The 12803-nt window shown below is 41.8% G+C and overlaps 1 protein-coding gene across 1 annotated transcript in view; it reads left to right on the top strand.

Moving 5' to 3' along the window:
• tmx4 (thioredoxin-related transmembrane protein 4) overlaps window positions 1-12513 on the top strand; it is a 46478-nt gene extending 33965 nt beyond the window's left edge. The window contains exons 6-8 of the mRNA XM_067989432.1: window positions 2104-2205; window positions 3920-3983; window positions 9978-12513. Coding sequence (XP_067845533.1) covers window positions 2104-2205; window positions 3920-3983; window positions 9978-10252 — 441 coding nt within the window. The 3' untranslated portion in view covers window positions 10253-12513. The remainder of the gene's footprint in view (window positions 1-2103; window positions 2206-3919; window positions 3984-9977) is intronic.
• Window positions 12514-12803: the final 290 nt, after the last annotated feature.

Below are 12803 nucleotides of genomic sequence, written 5' to 3'. Positions count from 1 at the left end.
GTTAGTGCTATTTCAGTTTCGGAACAGTTTTTACATGCCTCCCAAATTTAGTGTATTTTGTTTTAAGTTTAAAATAGCTTTTAAAAATGATTTGCATTTCAGTTATAAAAGGATTGAAACAGTAACTAGCATCTCATTAATTCTGCCACTCCGCAGAGGATCTGTGATTGACTGACTAACTTCAGTGTGCAAGTGCTACTATTGATTTTAGCAGCAGTCGTTTGACCAGAGCATTTCATACTTCAAATTTGCTATTCTGTGGAATCTGATTATTTGGCTCTGTGTAGCTGCTTTCTCGTGTTTTAATGCCACAAGCACTTTTTTTGAAAACTGGCTTCCCTCAGTACAATCATATGCTACTTTTTTTTTTCATTCCTGGGAGTAATGTTGTATGGAGGAAGAGCTGTATATATCTACATTAATAGATGTGGAGATGCCGGTGATGGATTGGGGTTGACAATTGTAAACAATTTTACAACACCAAGTTATAGTCCAGCAATTTTATTTTAAATTCACAAGCTTTCGGAGACTTCCTCCTTCCTCAGGTAAATGTGCTGCATTAATAGAAACAGTTTTAAAATCAAATTAACTTGACTGTAAAGTGAAGATATTAATGTAATCTGAACAGATTAAATACAGTAGCTGTAAAATCCCACATTAGTTGTAGTATTTTTACATGGAAGAAATGCAGATTTATAAACTACTTGGATGCGTGTGATGAATCATAGAATTGTTACAGCACAGAAGGAGGCCATTCGGCCTATTGAGCCCATGCTGGCTCTTTGTCAGAGCAATCCAGTTAGTCTTATTCCCCCACTCTTACCCTGTAGGCAATTTTTTTCCCTTTTAAGTGCTTATCCAATTCCCTTTTTGAAAGCCACGATTAAATCTGCTTCCACCACCCTTTCAGGCAGCACATTCTAGATTATAACTACTCCCTGTGTAAAAACATTTTTCCTCATGTCGCCTTTGGTTCTTTTGCCAATCACCTGAAACTTGTGTCCTCTGGCTCTTGACCCTTCCATCAATGGGAACGGTTTCTGTTTACTTTATCTAAACCCTTCATGATTTTGAACACTTCTATCAAATCTCCTCTTAACTTCTCTGCTCTGAGGAGAACAACCCCTGCTTCTCCAGGGTGTCCACATAACTGAAGTCCCTCATCCCTGGTACCATTCTAGTAAATCTTTTCTGCACCCTCTCTAAGGTCTTCACATCCTTCCTAAAGTGCAGTGCCCAGAATTGGACACACTATTCCAGTTGTGGTCGAACCAGTGTTTTATAAAGGTTCAACATAACTTCCTTGCTTTTGTACTCTATGCCTCTATTTATAAAGTCCAGGATGCCGTATGCTTTTTTTAACCGCTTTCTCAACCTGCCCTGCTACCTTCAAAGATTTGTGCACCTTTACCCCAGATCTCTGTTCCTGCACCCCCTTTAGAATTGTACCATTTAGTTTATATTGCCTCTCTTCATTCTTCCTGCCAAAACTTCGCACTTCTGCGTTAAATTTCATCTGCCACGTGTCCGCCCATGCCACCAGCCTCTCTCTATCCTCTTGAAGTCTATCACTATCCTCCTCACTGTTTACTACACTTCCAAGTTTTGTGTCATTTGCAGATTTTGACATTGTACCCTGTATACCCAAGCCCAAGTCATTGATGTATATCAAAAAAGCAGTGGTCCTAGTACTGACCACTGGGGAACACCACTGTATACCTTCCTCCAGTCTGAAAAACAACCATTCCAGTTTATTGAATGGAAAGCAGCATGACTTTTCTCTTACCTAGAGTACTGTGTGCTGTGAATTTGCTGGTAGTACACTGTAGGATAATGGTAGTGTAAGTTAAAGGCTTGCTTTATAGGTGTCACAAGCAATTAACATATTTTGGAAAGAACATAACTTTTCCGTTCTCCTTTAAGAACTTTTCCTGCTCAGAGCTAGTGACTTTTTTCTTTTGTATTCTTATATTTAATATGTATTTGCATCATGATATTTTATGTGGCTGTTTTGCTGCGCTGTATGGTGAACAATGTTGCCGGTGTCGTTGGTATAAATTTTTGTTTAATTTGACAATGTAAACTATTTCTCTTTGATTACAGCAAATGCACAGTTACTTGACTGAGACGCTGGGAATTCCAGTTTGGGGATCTTACATTATTTTTGCTGTGGCTACTTTATTGGCAGGTCTCATCCTCGGCCTGGTAAGATACTGGATACACTGGACCAAAGAGTGAACGGATTTCAGTTGTTTGTTGTAATGAGCTTAATTTAGATTAGCTCCTCTGATCAGTTCTACACTAGAAGTAACATGGGAAGGCAGGTTATAACTTGAAATGTGGCTTTTTGTTGCTAGAAGGACATTTTAATTGAGAAAAAGAATTGGACAAGGTTTCAGGTGGGGATGGTCTGATAGTTCTTCTTCACTGATCAGTTTGCTGTGCATTTCCAGCATTTTCTGTTCCTATTTTGCTATAGCGTTGTCTCAGCGACCTTTTGTCCCCTCATCATTTCTCACCCATCCCTTGCAGACCTCACAATGCTGTATTATCATCTCTTGAATAACTATTAGCCCAGCCTGAAAGTGGCATTTTGTGCAAATTTTTTTAAGAGTTTATCTGGTCATTGTTGTTCGTGGGAGCTTGCTGTGTGCAAATTGGCTGCTGCGTTTCCTACATTGCAACAGTGACTACACTTCAAAAGTACTTAATTGGCTGAAAAGCGCTTTGGAATGTCTTGAAAGGCGTTATATAAATGCAAGTCATTTTAGTGGTGTAGTTGGTGATCGTGCCGCTCTTGTGTATGTTATAGTGTCACTTTTGCGTTCAGCGCAAGGCAGTTTTGGGTACCCCTCCAGGAAGTTCACTCGCCCTAGCTTGAGTTTACACTGATTTGCGGTATTACTCTAGGTAACTGTGAAGGCGCCATCATCTAATATTAAAAACGAGCACCCCAGATATCTCAACTTTATGGCTTTTGCGGCTGACCTTGCGACCTGGGACTGATGCGCAGCTAGCAGTACTTCGGTGGTCTGCTTGCACACATACTGTAGGGTTACCCGCCTGAGACCAATACCTACAGTGTAACTGTAGCATTTAACTACATGTGTACGCCAAGCCATGAAGCTAAGTAACGTGTTTAACGGGTGTTGGGCAATAGTTTTGCACAACATCTTAGTCACAGGTTTTCATTTATTATCTCCCTCGGTTTCTACCATTTTTTTTCCCGTTATTTTTCCAGCTGTCTCTCGCCCCCCCTCCCCCCTCCCAGATGGTGTTTGTGGTCTGAACTGAACTTGCATGCTACTGAAGAAGAAAGATTAAAATGCTTTCAAAAATCCTGTATGTGATATCGGTTCATGGACAAAGACATAGTTACAAACAAAAGAGTGAACTTGTAGGGACCAGCCTTCAATAACAGAGACAAGGCATTTCCTGGTAGTGATGGACAGACAACAGGAAGGAGGGATCTGGATGAATGAGCTGAATGTCATTTCTCCATTTACCATCTTCTATTCCATTCCTACAAACTTGTACTTGGTAAAATTGCCTGTGTTTTTCCCTTCGGATTGTAGTGCTAAAAGATCACCAAAAGAATTATAAAATTCGGAAGCTTTTTATAATATTTAAAATTTTTAGTTATGTAAGTGAACTTTTTTTGCTCCTTTTTTGGTTCATATTTTAAAATCTACATTTTCGGTGTTTCTATATATATATATTTATTCCAGGTTAAAGATGAATTCGATTTTTAAAATTTAAATTCATCGAAACCCTTATTCATATTGAGATGCAGGTTATTAGTTGCTTTTATTTGCACAATAGATTCTTGGTGCTATCCTAAGGATTCTCCGAATGTTGGAATGTTAAAATAACTCTTCCCTAAGCACTCGGCATCAAATTGTGTCTTGTCTTTCTTTAGATTCTGGTCTTAACTGCTGATTGCATCTGTCCACCCAAGCGTCAACGTCAGTTCGAGGTAACAGGTAAGAACCCCAGAATTTAAAGATATTTTCACTTGCTAGTATGTTGTACATCCTTTAGTAAACTTGCGACTGTATTAAATAGGCCAATACTTTCAGTATGATGGTCCATTTTGACATGCAGAAGTGTCGATTTAGAATACAATTTTATCATTTTGTATACTTAAACTAAATATATTGTTTCTGTTGTGATTTGGAAGCACTGATCATGTGTTTAAATCTGCTGTTTGAAAATTATATGGATTGTAAAAGAGCCTTAATGGTAGGTAGATTTATTGACAGTAAAAAAAAAATTCCATCACTAGTTTCCTCTGCCAATTTTCTCTCTAGTCTTTCCTTCTCTTTCTCCGCCTCCCTCTTTCTCTCTTTCCCCACCACCCCCCCCTCAAAAAAAAAAAAAAAAACCTCCCATTGACTGCTTTGCTTGGGGCACAATTTCCCAGGTGCTGGTTATCTTCCATTGCTTTGTTTGAGCCTTGACTGTCCACGTTGGCATTGGTCGGTAATTTGACAGGTGGTGGCGGGGGGGTGCCACCGGAGCTGAGCGCAGTCTCTTCTCACCTGACCTCCACAAATGTAAGGAATCTTACAACGCCAGGTTATCGTCCAACAGTTTTATTTGAAAATCACAAGCTTTCGGAGGCTTTCTCCTTCGTCAGGTTATAGTCCAACAGTTTCAAATAAAACTGTTGGACTATAACCTGGTGTTGTAAGATTCCTTACATTTGTCCACCCCAGTCCATCACCGGCATCTCCACATCCTGACCTCCACAGACATTGTTCCAGCAGAGTTTGCTGCCTTGCAATCAGAAGAGGGAACCTTGGTTGATTTTTGCCCCCCACCCCCACGAGATGCTGAGGCCAGTTGTAGCATCCGTCCTGCTGCTGCCTCAATAACTGGAGGATATGAGTAACAAATCAAATGATCGTTATTCGTTGAAAGTTTTGTTTTGTTGAAAGGAATGAGTGTACAGTTTTAATTTTTGTTGCCTTCATTCTTGCCTTGCAACAACAGATCGTTGCTTGTATCCTTCATAACAGCTCTTGTGTTTCCTGAGCTAATTGTTTATCCAACATTGTGTTGCTAACCTCTGTTCAAGGGGCTGCCTCGAACATATTGCAATACACTGCACTGTAGAATAATGAAATGCGTGTCTGGCGCCTGTGATTCCTCACAAGCGTGAGCTGCCGATTTTCAGTCAGTCACTTGTCCACCCTCTTGTACTGGCCCTTTTTTAATTCGGAGACAAAAATTGTTATATTGCCCTTTCACTCACTGTATGGAATCTGGAAAACAACAAAAGGAAACGAGCACCGAATTTGACTGTGGTCAGTGTCCTACAATTGGGTTGCGAATGGAGAATTAAAGGCCTGCGGGGGAGCAAGTCTTAAAGGGGCATGGGTGAAGGGAAGCTGGGTTGCCAAAGGCTGCCAGGCTATTACGTGTTTCACTGACACTGTTTCAGGACATAAGAACATAAGAAATAGGAGCAGGAGTAGGCCAATCGGCCCCTCAAGCCTGCTCCGCCATTCAATAAGATCATGGCTGATCTGATCCTAACCTCAAATCTAAATTCATGTCCAATTTCCTGCCCGATGCCTGTAACCCCTAATTCCCTTTACTTCTAGGAAACTGTCTATTTCTGTTTTAAATTTATTTAATGATGTAGCTTCCACAGCTTCCTGGGGCAGCAAATTCCACAGACCTACCACCCTCTGAGTGAAGAAGTTTCTCCTCATCTCAGTTTTGAAAGAGCAGCCCCTTATTCTAAGATTATGCCCCCTAGTTCTAGTTTCACCCATCCTTGGGAGCATCCTTACCGCATCCACCCGATCAAGCCCCTTCACAATCTTATATGTTTCAATAAGATCGCCTCTCATTCTTCTGAACTCCAATGAGTAGAGTCCCAATCTACTCAACCTCTCCTCATATGTCCACCCCCTCGTCCCCGGGATTAACCGAGTGAACCTTCTTTGTACTGCCTCGAGAGCAAGTATGTCTTTTCTTAAGTATGGAGACCAAAACTGTATGCAGTATTCCAGGTGCGGTCTCACCAATACCTTATATAACTGCAGCAATACCTCCCTGTTTTTATATTCTATCCCCCAAGCAATAAAAGCCAACATTCCGTTGGCCTTCTTGATCACCTGCTGCACCTGCAAACTAACTTTTTGACTTTCTTGCACTAGGACCCCCAGATCCCTTTGTACTGCAGTACTTTCCAGTTGCTTGCCATTAAGATAATAACTTGCTCTCCGATTTTTCCTGCCATAGTGCATAACCTCACATTTTCCAATATTGTATTGCATCTGCCAAATCTCTGCCCACTCACCCAGCCTGTCTCTATCCCCTTGTAGGTTTTTTATGTCCTCCTCACTCTCTACTTTCCCTCCCATCTTTGTATCATCTGCAAACTTTGATATGTTACACTCGGTCACCTCCTCCAAATCGTTAATATAGATTGTAAAGAGTTGGGGACCCAGCACCGACCCCTGTGGAACACCACTGGCTACAGGTTGCCAGTCCGAGAATGTACCATTTATCCCAACTCTCTGCTTCCTGTTAGATAACCAATCCTCCACCCATGCCCGAATATTACCCCCAATCCAGTGATTCTTTATCTTGAGCAATAATCTTTTATGTGGCACCTTGTCGAATGCCTTCTGGAAGTCCAAATACACTACGTCCACTGGTTCCCCTTTATCCACCCTGTACGTTATGTCCTCAAAGAACTCAAGCAAATTTGTCAGACATGACTTCCCCTTTGTAAAGCCATGCTGACTTTGTCCTATTAAATTATGTTTATCCAAATGTTCTGCTACTGTCTGCTTAATAATAGACTCCAAAATTTTACCCACCACAGATGTTAAGCTAACTGGTCTATAATTTCCAGCCTTCTGCCTACTACCCTTTTTAAATAAGGGTGTTACATTAGCAGTTTTCCAATCTGCCGGGACTTTTGCTGAGTCCAGAGAATTTTGGAAAATTATTACCAAAGCATCCACAATCCCGACTGCCACTTCCCTCAAGACCCTCAGATGTAAGCCATCAGGTCCAGGGGATTTATCCGCCTTGAATCCCTTTAATTTACTGAGTACCAATTCCTTAGTGATTTTAATTGTATTTAGCTCCTCCCCCCCCCCCCCCCCCCCCCCAGAGCCCCCTGTTTGTCCAGTGTTGGGATATTCTTAGTGTCCTCCACCGTAAAGACTGAAACAAAATATTTGTTCAGCATTTTTGCCATCTCCATGTTTCCCACCATTAATTTCCCGGTCTCATCCTCTAAAGGACCTACGTTTGCCTTAGCCACCCTTTTTCTTTTTATATAACTGTAGAAACTCTTGCTATCTGTTTTTATATTTTTTGCTAATTTATTTTCATAATCTATCTTCCCTTTCTTAATCAATCCTTTCATTACTTTTTGCTGTCTTTTGAAGACTTCCCAATCTTCTATCCTCCCATTAAGTTTGGCTACCTTATATGTCCTTGTTTTTAGTCGGATACTATCCTTAATTTCTTTACTTAGCCACGGATGGCTGTCATTTCTTTTACACCCTTTTTTCCTCAGTGGAATATATATTTTTTGAAAGTTGTAAAAAAACTCCTTGAATGAACACCACTGCTCATGTACCGTCTTACCCTTTAATTTATTTTCCCAGTCCACTCGAATCAATTCCGCTCTCATACCATCATAGTCTCCTTTATTCAAGCTCAGTACGCTTGTTTGAGAACCAACCTTCTCACCCTCTAATTGGATATGGAATGTAACCATGTATTGGTCACTCATTCCAAGGTGATCCTTAACTAGGACATTATTAGTTAATCCTGGCTCATTACACAGGACCAGGTCCAAGGTTGCTTGCCCCCTTGTTGGTTCAGTTACATACTGCTCAAGAAATCCATCCCTAATACACTCCATAAACTCTTCCTCAAGGCTGCCCTGCCCAATTTGATTTGTCCAGTTAATATGATAGTTAAAATCCCCCATAATTATAGCTGTTCCCTTATTACATGCCCCGACTATTTCCTGATTAATACTTCTTCCAGCAGAGTTGCAACTATTAGGAGGCCTATATACTACGCCCACGAGTGTTTTTTGCCCCTTATTATTCCTTATCTCTACCCAAACTGTTTCATTATCCTGATCCTTTGTCCCAATATCTTTTCTCTGTTGCAGTGATTCCTTCCCTTATTAACATAGCCACCCCACCTCCCCTTCCTTCCTGCCTGTCCTTCCTGATTGTTAAATACCCTGGCATATTTAATTCCCAGTCGTTGTCACCCTGCAGCCATGTTTCTGTAATGGCCACAAGATCATACCCATACGTCATTATTTGTGCCGTTAACGCGTCCATTTTGTTACGAATGCTACGTGCATTCAGATAAAGAACTTTCAAATCTGTTTTGTGACGCTTAGTTCCTGCTTTTTCCTTTTTTAACACTTTACCTTTTACTCCATATCTTCTGTCCCTTCCTGATACGCTTTCCTCTGTCTCCCTGCTCAGGTTCCCAACCCCCTGCCACAGCTTTGATGCTGGGTTAATCGCCTTGCACCTTCTAGTTTTTATTTTATCTCTCGTGCCTAAAGTACACTTTCTTTCCGCTGCTCTACGTTTTTCCCTTTCACTCGTTCTTGAACAACTGTTTGTACTAGTTGTATTGTAGATTTCCCCTGGGTCTTCCCCTCTCTTGCTGCTCTCAACTTTATTCCCTTCTGACTCCCCGCTCAGGTTCCCATCCCCCTGCCACTCTAATTTAAACCTTCCCCAACAGCACTAGCAAACACCCCCGCGAGGACATTGGTCCCGGTCCTGCTCGGATGTAACCCGTCACGCTTGTACAGGTCCCACCTTCCCCAGAACTGGTCCCAATGTCCCAGGAATCTAAATCCCTCCCTCCTACACCATCCCTGCAGCCACGCATTCATCCTGTCTATTCTCCTGTTCCTATACTCACTAGCACGTGGCACTGGTAGTAATCCTGAGATCACTACCTTTGAAGTCCTGCTTTTTAATTTATCTCCTAACTCCTTAAATTCACCTTGCAGGACCTCATCCCTTTTTTTACCTATGTCGTTGGTACCAATATGGACCACGACTACTGGCTGTTCACCCTGCCCCTCCAGAATGCCCTGCAGCCGCTCCGTGACATCCTTGACCCTAGCACCAGGGAGGCAACATACCATCCTGGAGTCACGTTTGCGGCCGCAGAAATGCCTATCTGTTCCCCTTACAATGGAATCCCCTATCACTATAGCCCTGCCACTCTTCTTCCTCCCCTCCTGTGCAGCAGAGCCACCCGTGGTGCCCCGAACCTGGCTCTTGCTGCTTTCCCCTGATAAGCCATCTCCCCCAACAGTATCCAAAGCAGAATATCTGTTTGAGAGGGAGATGGCCCCAGGGGACTCCTGCTCTACCTGCCTAGTCCTTTTACTCTGCCTGGCGGTCACCCATTTCCTTTCTGCCTGCGTATTCTTTACCTGCGGTGTGACCACCTCACTGAACGTGCTATCCACGATAGTCTCAGCATCGCGGATGCTCCACAGTGAGTCCACCCGCAGCTCCAGCTCCAAAAGACGGTTAGCCAGTAGCTGCAGCTGGACACACTTCCTGCACACATGGTCGCCAGGGACACTGGTAGTGTCCATGACTTCCCACATCGTGCAGGAGGAGCATATCACGGGTGCGAGCTGTGCTGCCATGACTTGCCTTAGACTCCTAGACTCTCTTCCCGCTCTAGGCCTCCCCTTTTATACTCTGCTCACCTCTCGGACTCTCCTGCCTCACCTGTGACGTCGCACAGTAGTTGTCTCTTGGTGCAGGTCTGCTGCTGCTTTTATTCCACAATCTCAGTCTTCTACTCTCAGGTCCACTGCCGCGCTGCGGGAAAAGTTAGGAAAAGCAAGGCAAAGCAGCACCTCCTTCCCCCACTTCACCGAACTCTCAGCACACTGTGTATCCGCACACCGTCTCATCCCTGCTTTTCTGTATTAACAGAGATTATTGAAGAAGAAAATGGGGACGACGAGGATGATGATGATGAGGGCTCTGAGGAGCCCGAGAAAAAGGAGCCAGATGTTCCAGACTGGGGAGCACACGGATCGGAAGCAGTGGAAGAGAGGAATGGTTTGAGCGACAAAGGCTCAGGAGATGAATCTGCTATTGAGGATGACTTTGAAAATGACCAACAGGAAGGTAATTTTGATCAGCAGCCATCAGACAACGAGGCAGATGGAGTAGTCAGAAAACGAATACTGAAGGAAGACTCCTAAATACTCCTTTTGGAAACAAATGCCACTTGCCAGAACTTGGACCAAAGAATTGTGCTTCTGTGGACTTTCTGTTCCACCTTTTGAACTCCGAAATCTTGCTTGTTTGGGTTCACTTTTTTTTTCTAGTTCTGAATTTATTGGCTACGACAATCTTGATCAGATGTTAATTGAATATAATATACAGGTTATACCTGTACCTTTTTTTAATGCTTTTTATAGGTTAATGAATATTCCTCATTTTGTACTTTTAAAAGGGCAGCAGTGCTCCAGTAAGCATGATTTAGCTGCTGAATGTACTTGTGTGAGCTGAGGTTATCTTTAAAACAAATAACACTGCTTGCCAACATTACACCATGACCTTAGCCATATGACCAGATGGATAGTGCCCTGGCCTTTCTGTACATGCTCTAAGGTGCATGTTTTAATAGGAATTATATCTTTAGGTAGAAGTTGGCAGGTTTAAGCTTCTAGATACATAACCCGGCATCCAAAGTGTATGTAGCTCATGGCACACTTCATTCGGAAATGCGGTTTCAATACACATGCTGAACCAAACCAAACCAAACCCGACCAAATTAAAACAGTAGGATTTACAGTGAAGGCAATAGAATGGTTAGAACTTTTTTGGTTTAAAAAAATTCTTGAAGGGGCACTGTTGTCATGGCGAGAGTGACTTGGAAGACCTTCCACCATGTGTATGAACTGAGGCGGTGGAGGGCTTGGTGAGTTTGTGTGTAATTGGCCTCGGTTTCAATAATTTGAAAATACACAACGTATTTACACTGCAGCAGATGGAAGGGTAGAAATTGCTGTCAGCCATGTTACATGAATGCTGAATGTATTCATACCAAGTTTTGCGGCCCCCCCCCATCCTCCACTTTTTTAATAAATGGGTTAATGCCTCCATTAAGATAGCAAGAGTAAAATTTGGCCTGCCCACTCATGCTGATCATTGAAACCCTGTAATGTTTGTTGCAGCACAGATTTCTGTCAAAGGTTCATGTATTCTTTGGAACAGGCTACTCGTTAATGCCCCTTAATGTGCTACACTTTGGAAGACTGTACATTGTTGTATTAGGGATACATACAGCAATAAACCTGGGTTTTGCTGGATTAAAGAGTGTAAATGGTTGACCTGTATCGAGACACACGTGTGATCCTCAAACGCCAGCTGTAATCCAGCCATAGATACAGCTCGGCTGTAACCTGGATTAATATGATGCTTGTTTCGAAGCAGCAGCTGAAAGCGTGTTTCCTTTTGTAACTGAGGGCTATAACTTTTAAGGATGGACACTGTTTTCTGATTTCAGCAGCTTTCTTAAAAATAATTGTAGTACTCTGCAATATAAAGCTGGAATTCTAATGAGTTTGAAAGACTACGGAGGTGGGGGGGGTTCATTATAACTCTTGAGAAATGGGGCGTCATTGTTCTTGGGATTAAAATGTAATTACTATTGTTCTGAAACTGTTCAGTTTTTAATATTATGAGCAATATATTGACAATTTTGCATGGCCATAAAGACACATGCATTTATGATAGATTTAACAAAAGTTTTGCCATTTGTACATGACCTTTGGGTATCCTCTATAAATTATAAAATTGGGCCTGTAGTGCAAACATTTGTACTACTTTTGTAAAGAATATTTCTTTCTGGATTTGTATTATGGGGATGTGGAAGGCTGCATTTTAAAATTACCTTTTTGTATTTTATGAGAGTGGTGTTGGAGATGTATCTCTTTTTGTAAGATGAATGCAGAAGTAACTGCCCTATTTTGTATTTATTGCTTTGCCCATAGTTTGGCTGGCCTTGTTTACAAGTTACGTAGAGGCTTGTGAAAACTTTCATGTCTCTGCACTGTGACTGCAATGGGGGCACGTCTGTGTTTTTGTAAATTTCGGCTGTTGCAGTTGTTCATCAAACTTGCCTTTTTATTTTGAGATTTTTTTTGTGCTGTGCAATGTTAATTGATGAATATACTTGAAGCTCAAAGCTGTAGATGCTTTTGAGGGCTGGGAAGTCATGTAAAATGGATGTGGTATGGACCAAAATGTTAATTGCACAGTCTTTTCATGAGCTTTACGTTAAATAATTAGCTGTACTTGCTAGAAGGCAGAAGAAGGAATGTGTTCACCATGGCACGGCAATTTGTGTTCATTTTTTAAAGAAAAACACAATTTTTACAATGCAGGTGTTATTTCTATAAACCCATTGATTTCTGTTAACAGAAAATGCAATAAACGCATGCCTTTTGTACATTTATGTTTTGGATTTACCCTTGAATGATTAGCTATTTCAATGCTGAGTGCTGCATAACAAACCATTTTTTAAAAATGAGTTGTGTATGTATTATAATCCATGTGTGGCAATGAACAGAAACATTCATATGTGTTGTGTGTAGAAATAGCAAATGAAACACACACAGCAAATACACCAAAACTTTCTGGTAAAATTGGTGCACGCAATAACTCCAAAGAATAACCTTGCCCTTTTCCATTGGCTTTGGTTGTCTCCCCTGGACTGCTGCAAGTACATCTGTACAGTCTTAACTT

Source organism: Heptranchias perlo, chromosome 8 (genome assembly GCF_035084215.1).
Source record: "Heptranchias perlo isolate sHepPer1 chromosome 8, sHepPer1.hap1, whole genome shotgun sequence".
Taxonomy (NCBI): domain Eukaryota; kingdom Metazoa; phylum Chordata; class Chondrichthyes; order Hexanchiformes; family Hexanchidae; genus Heptranchias; species Heptranchias perlo.
The sequence above is the reverse complement of the archived record's forward strand: the minus strand, read 5'-3'. Positions and strand labels throughout refer to the sequence as shown.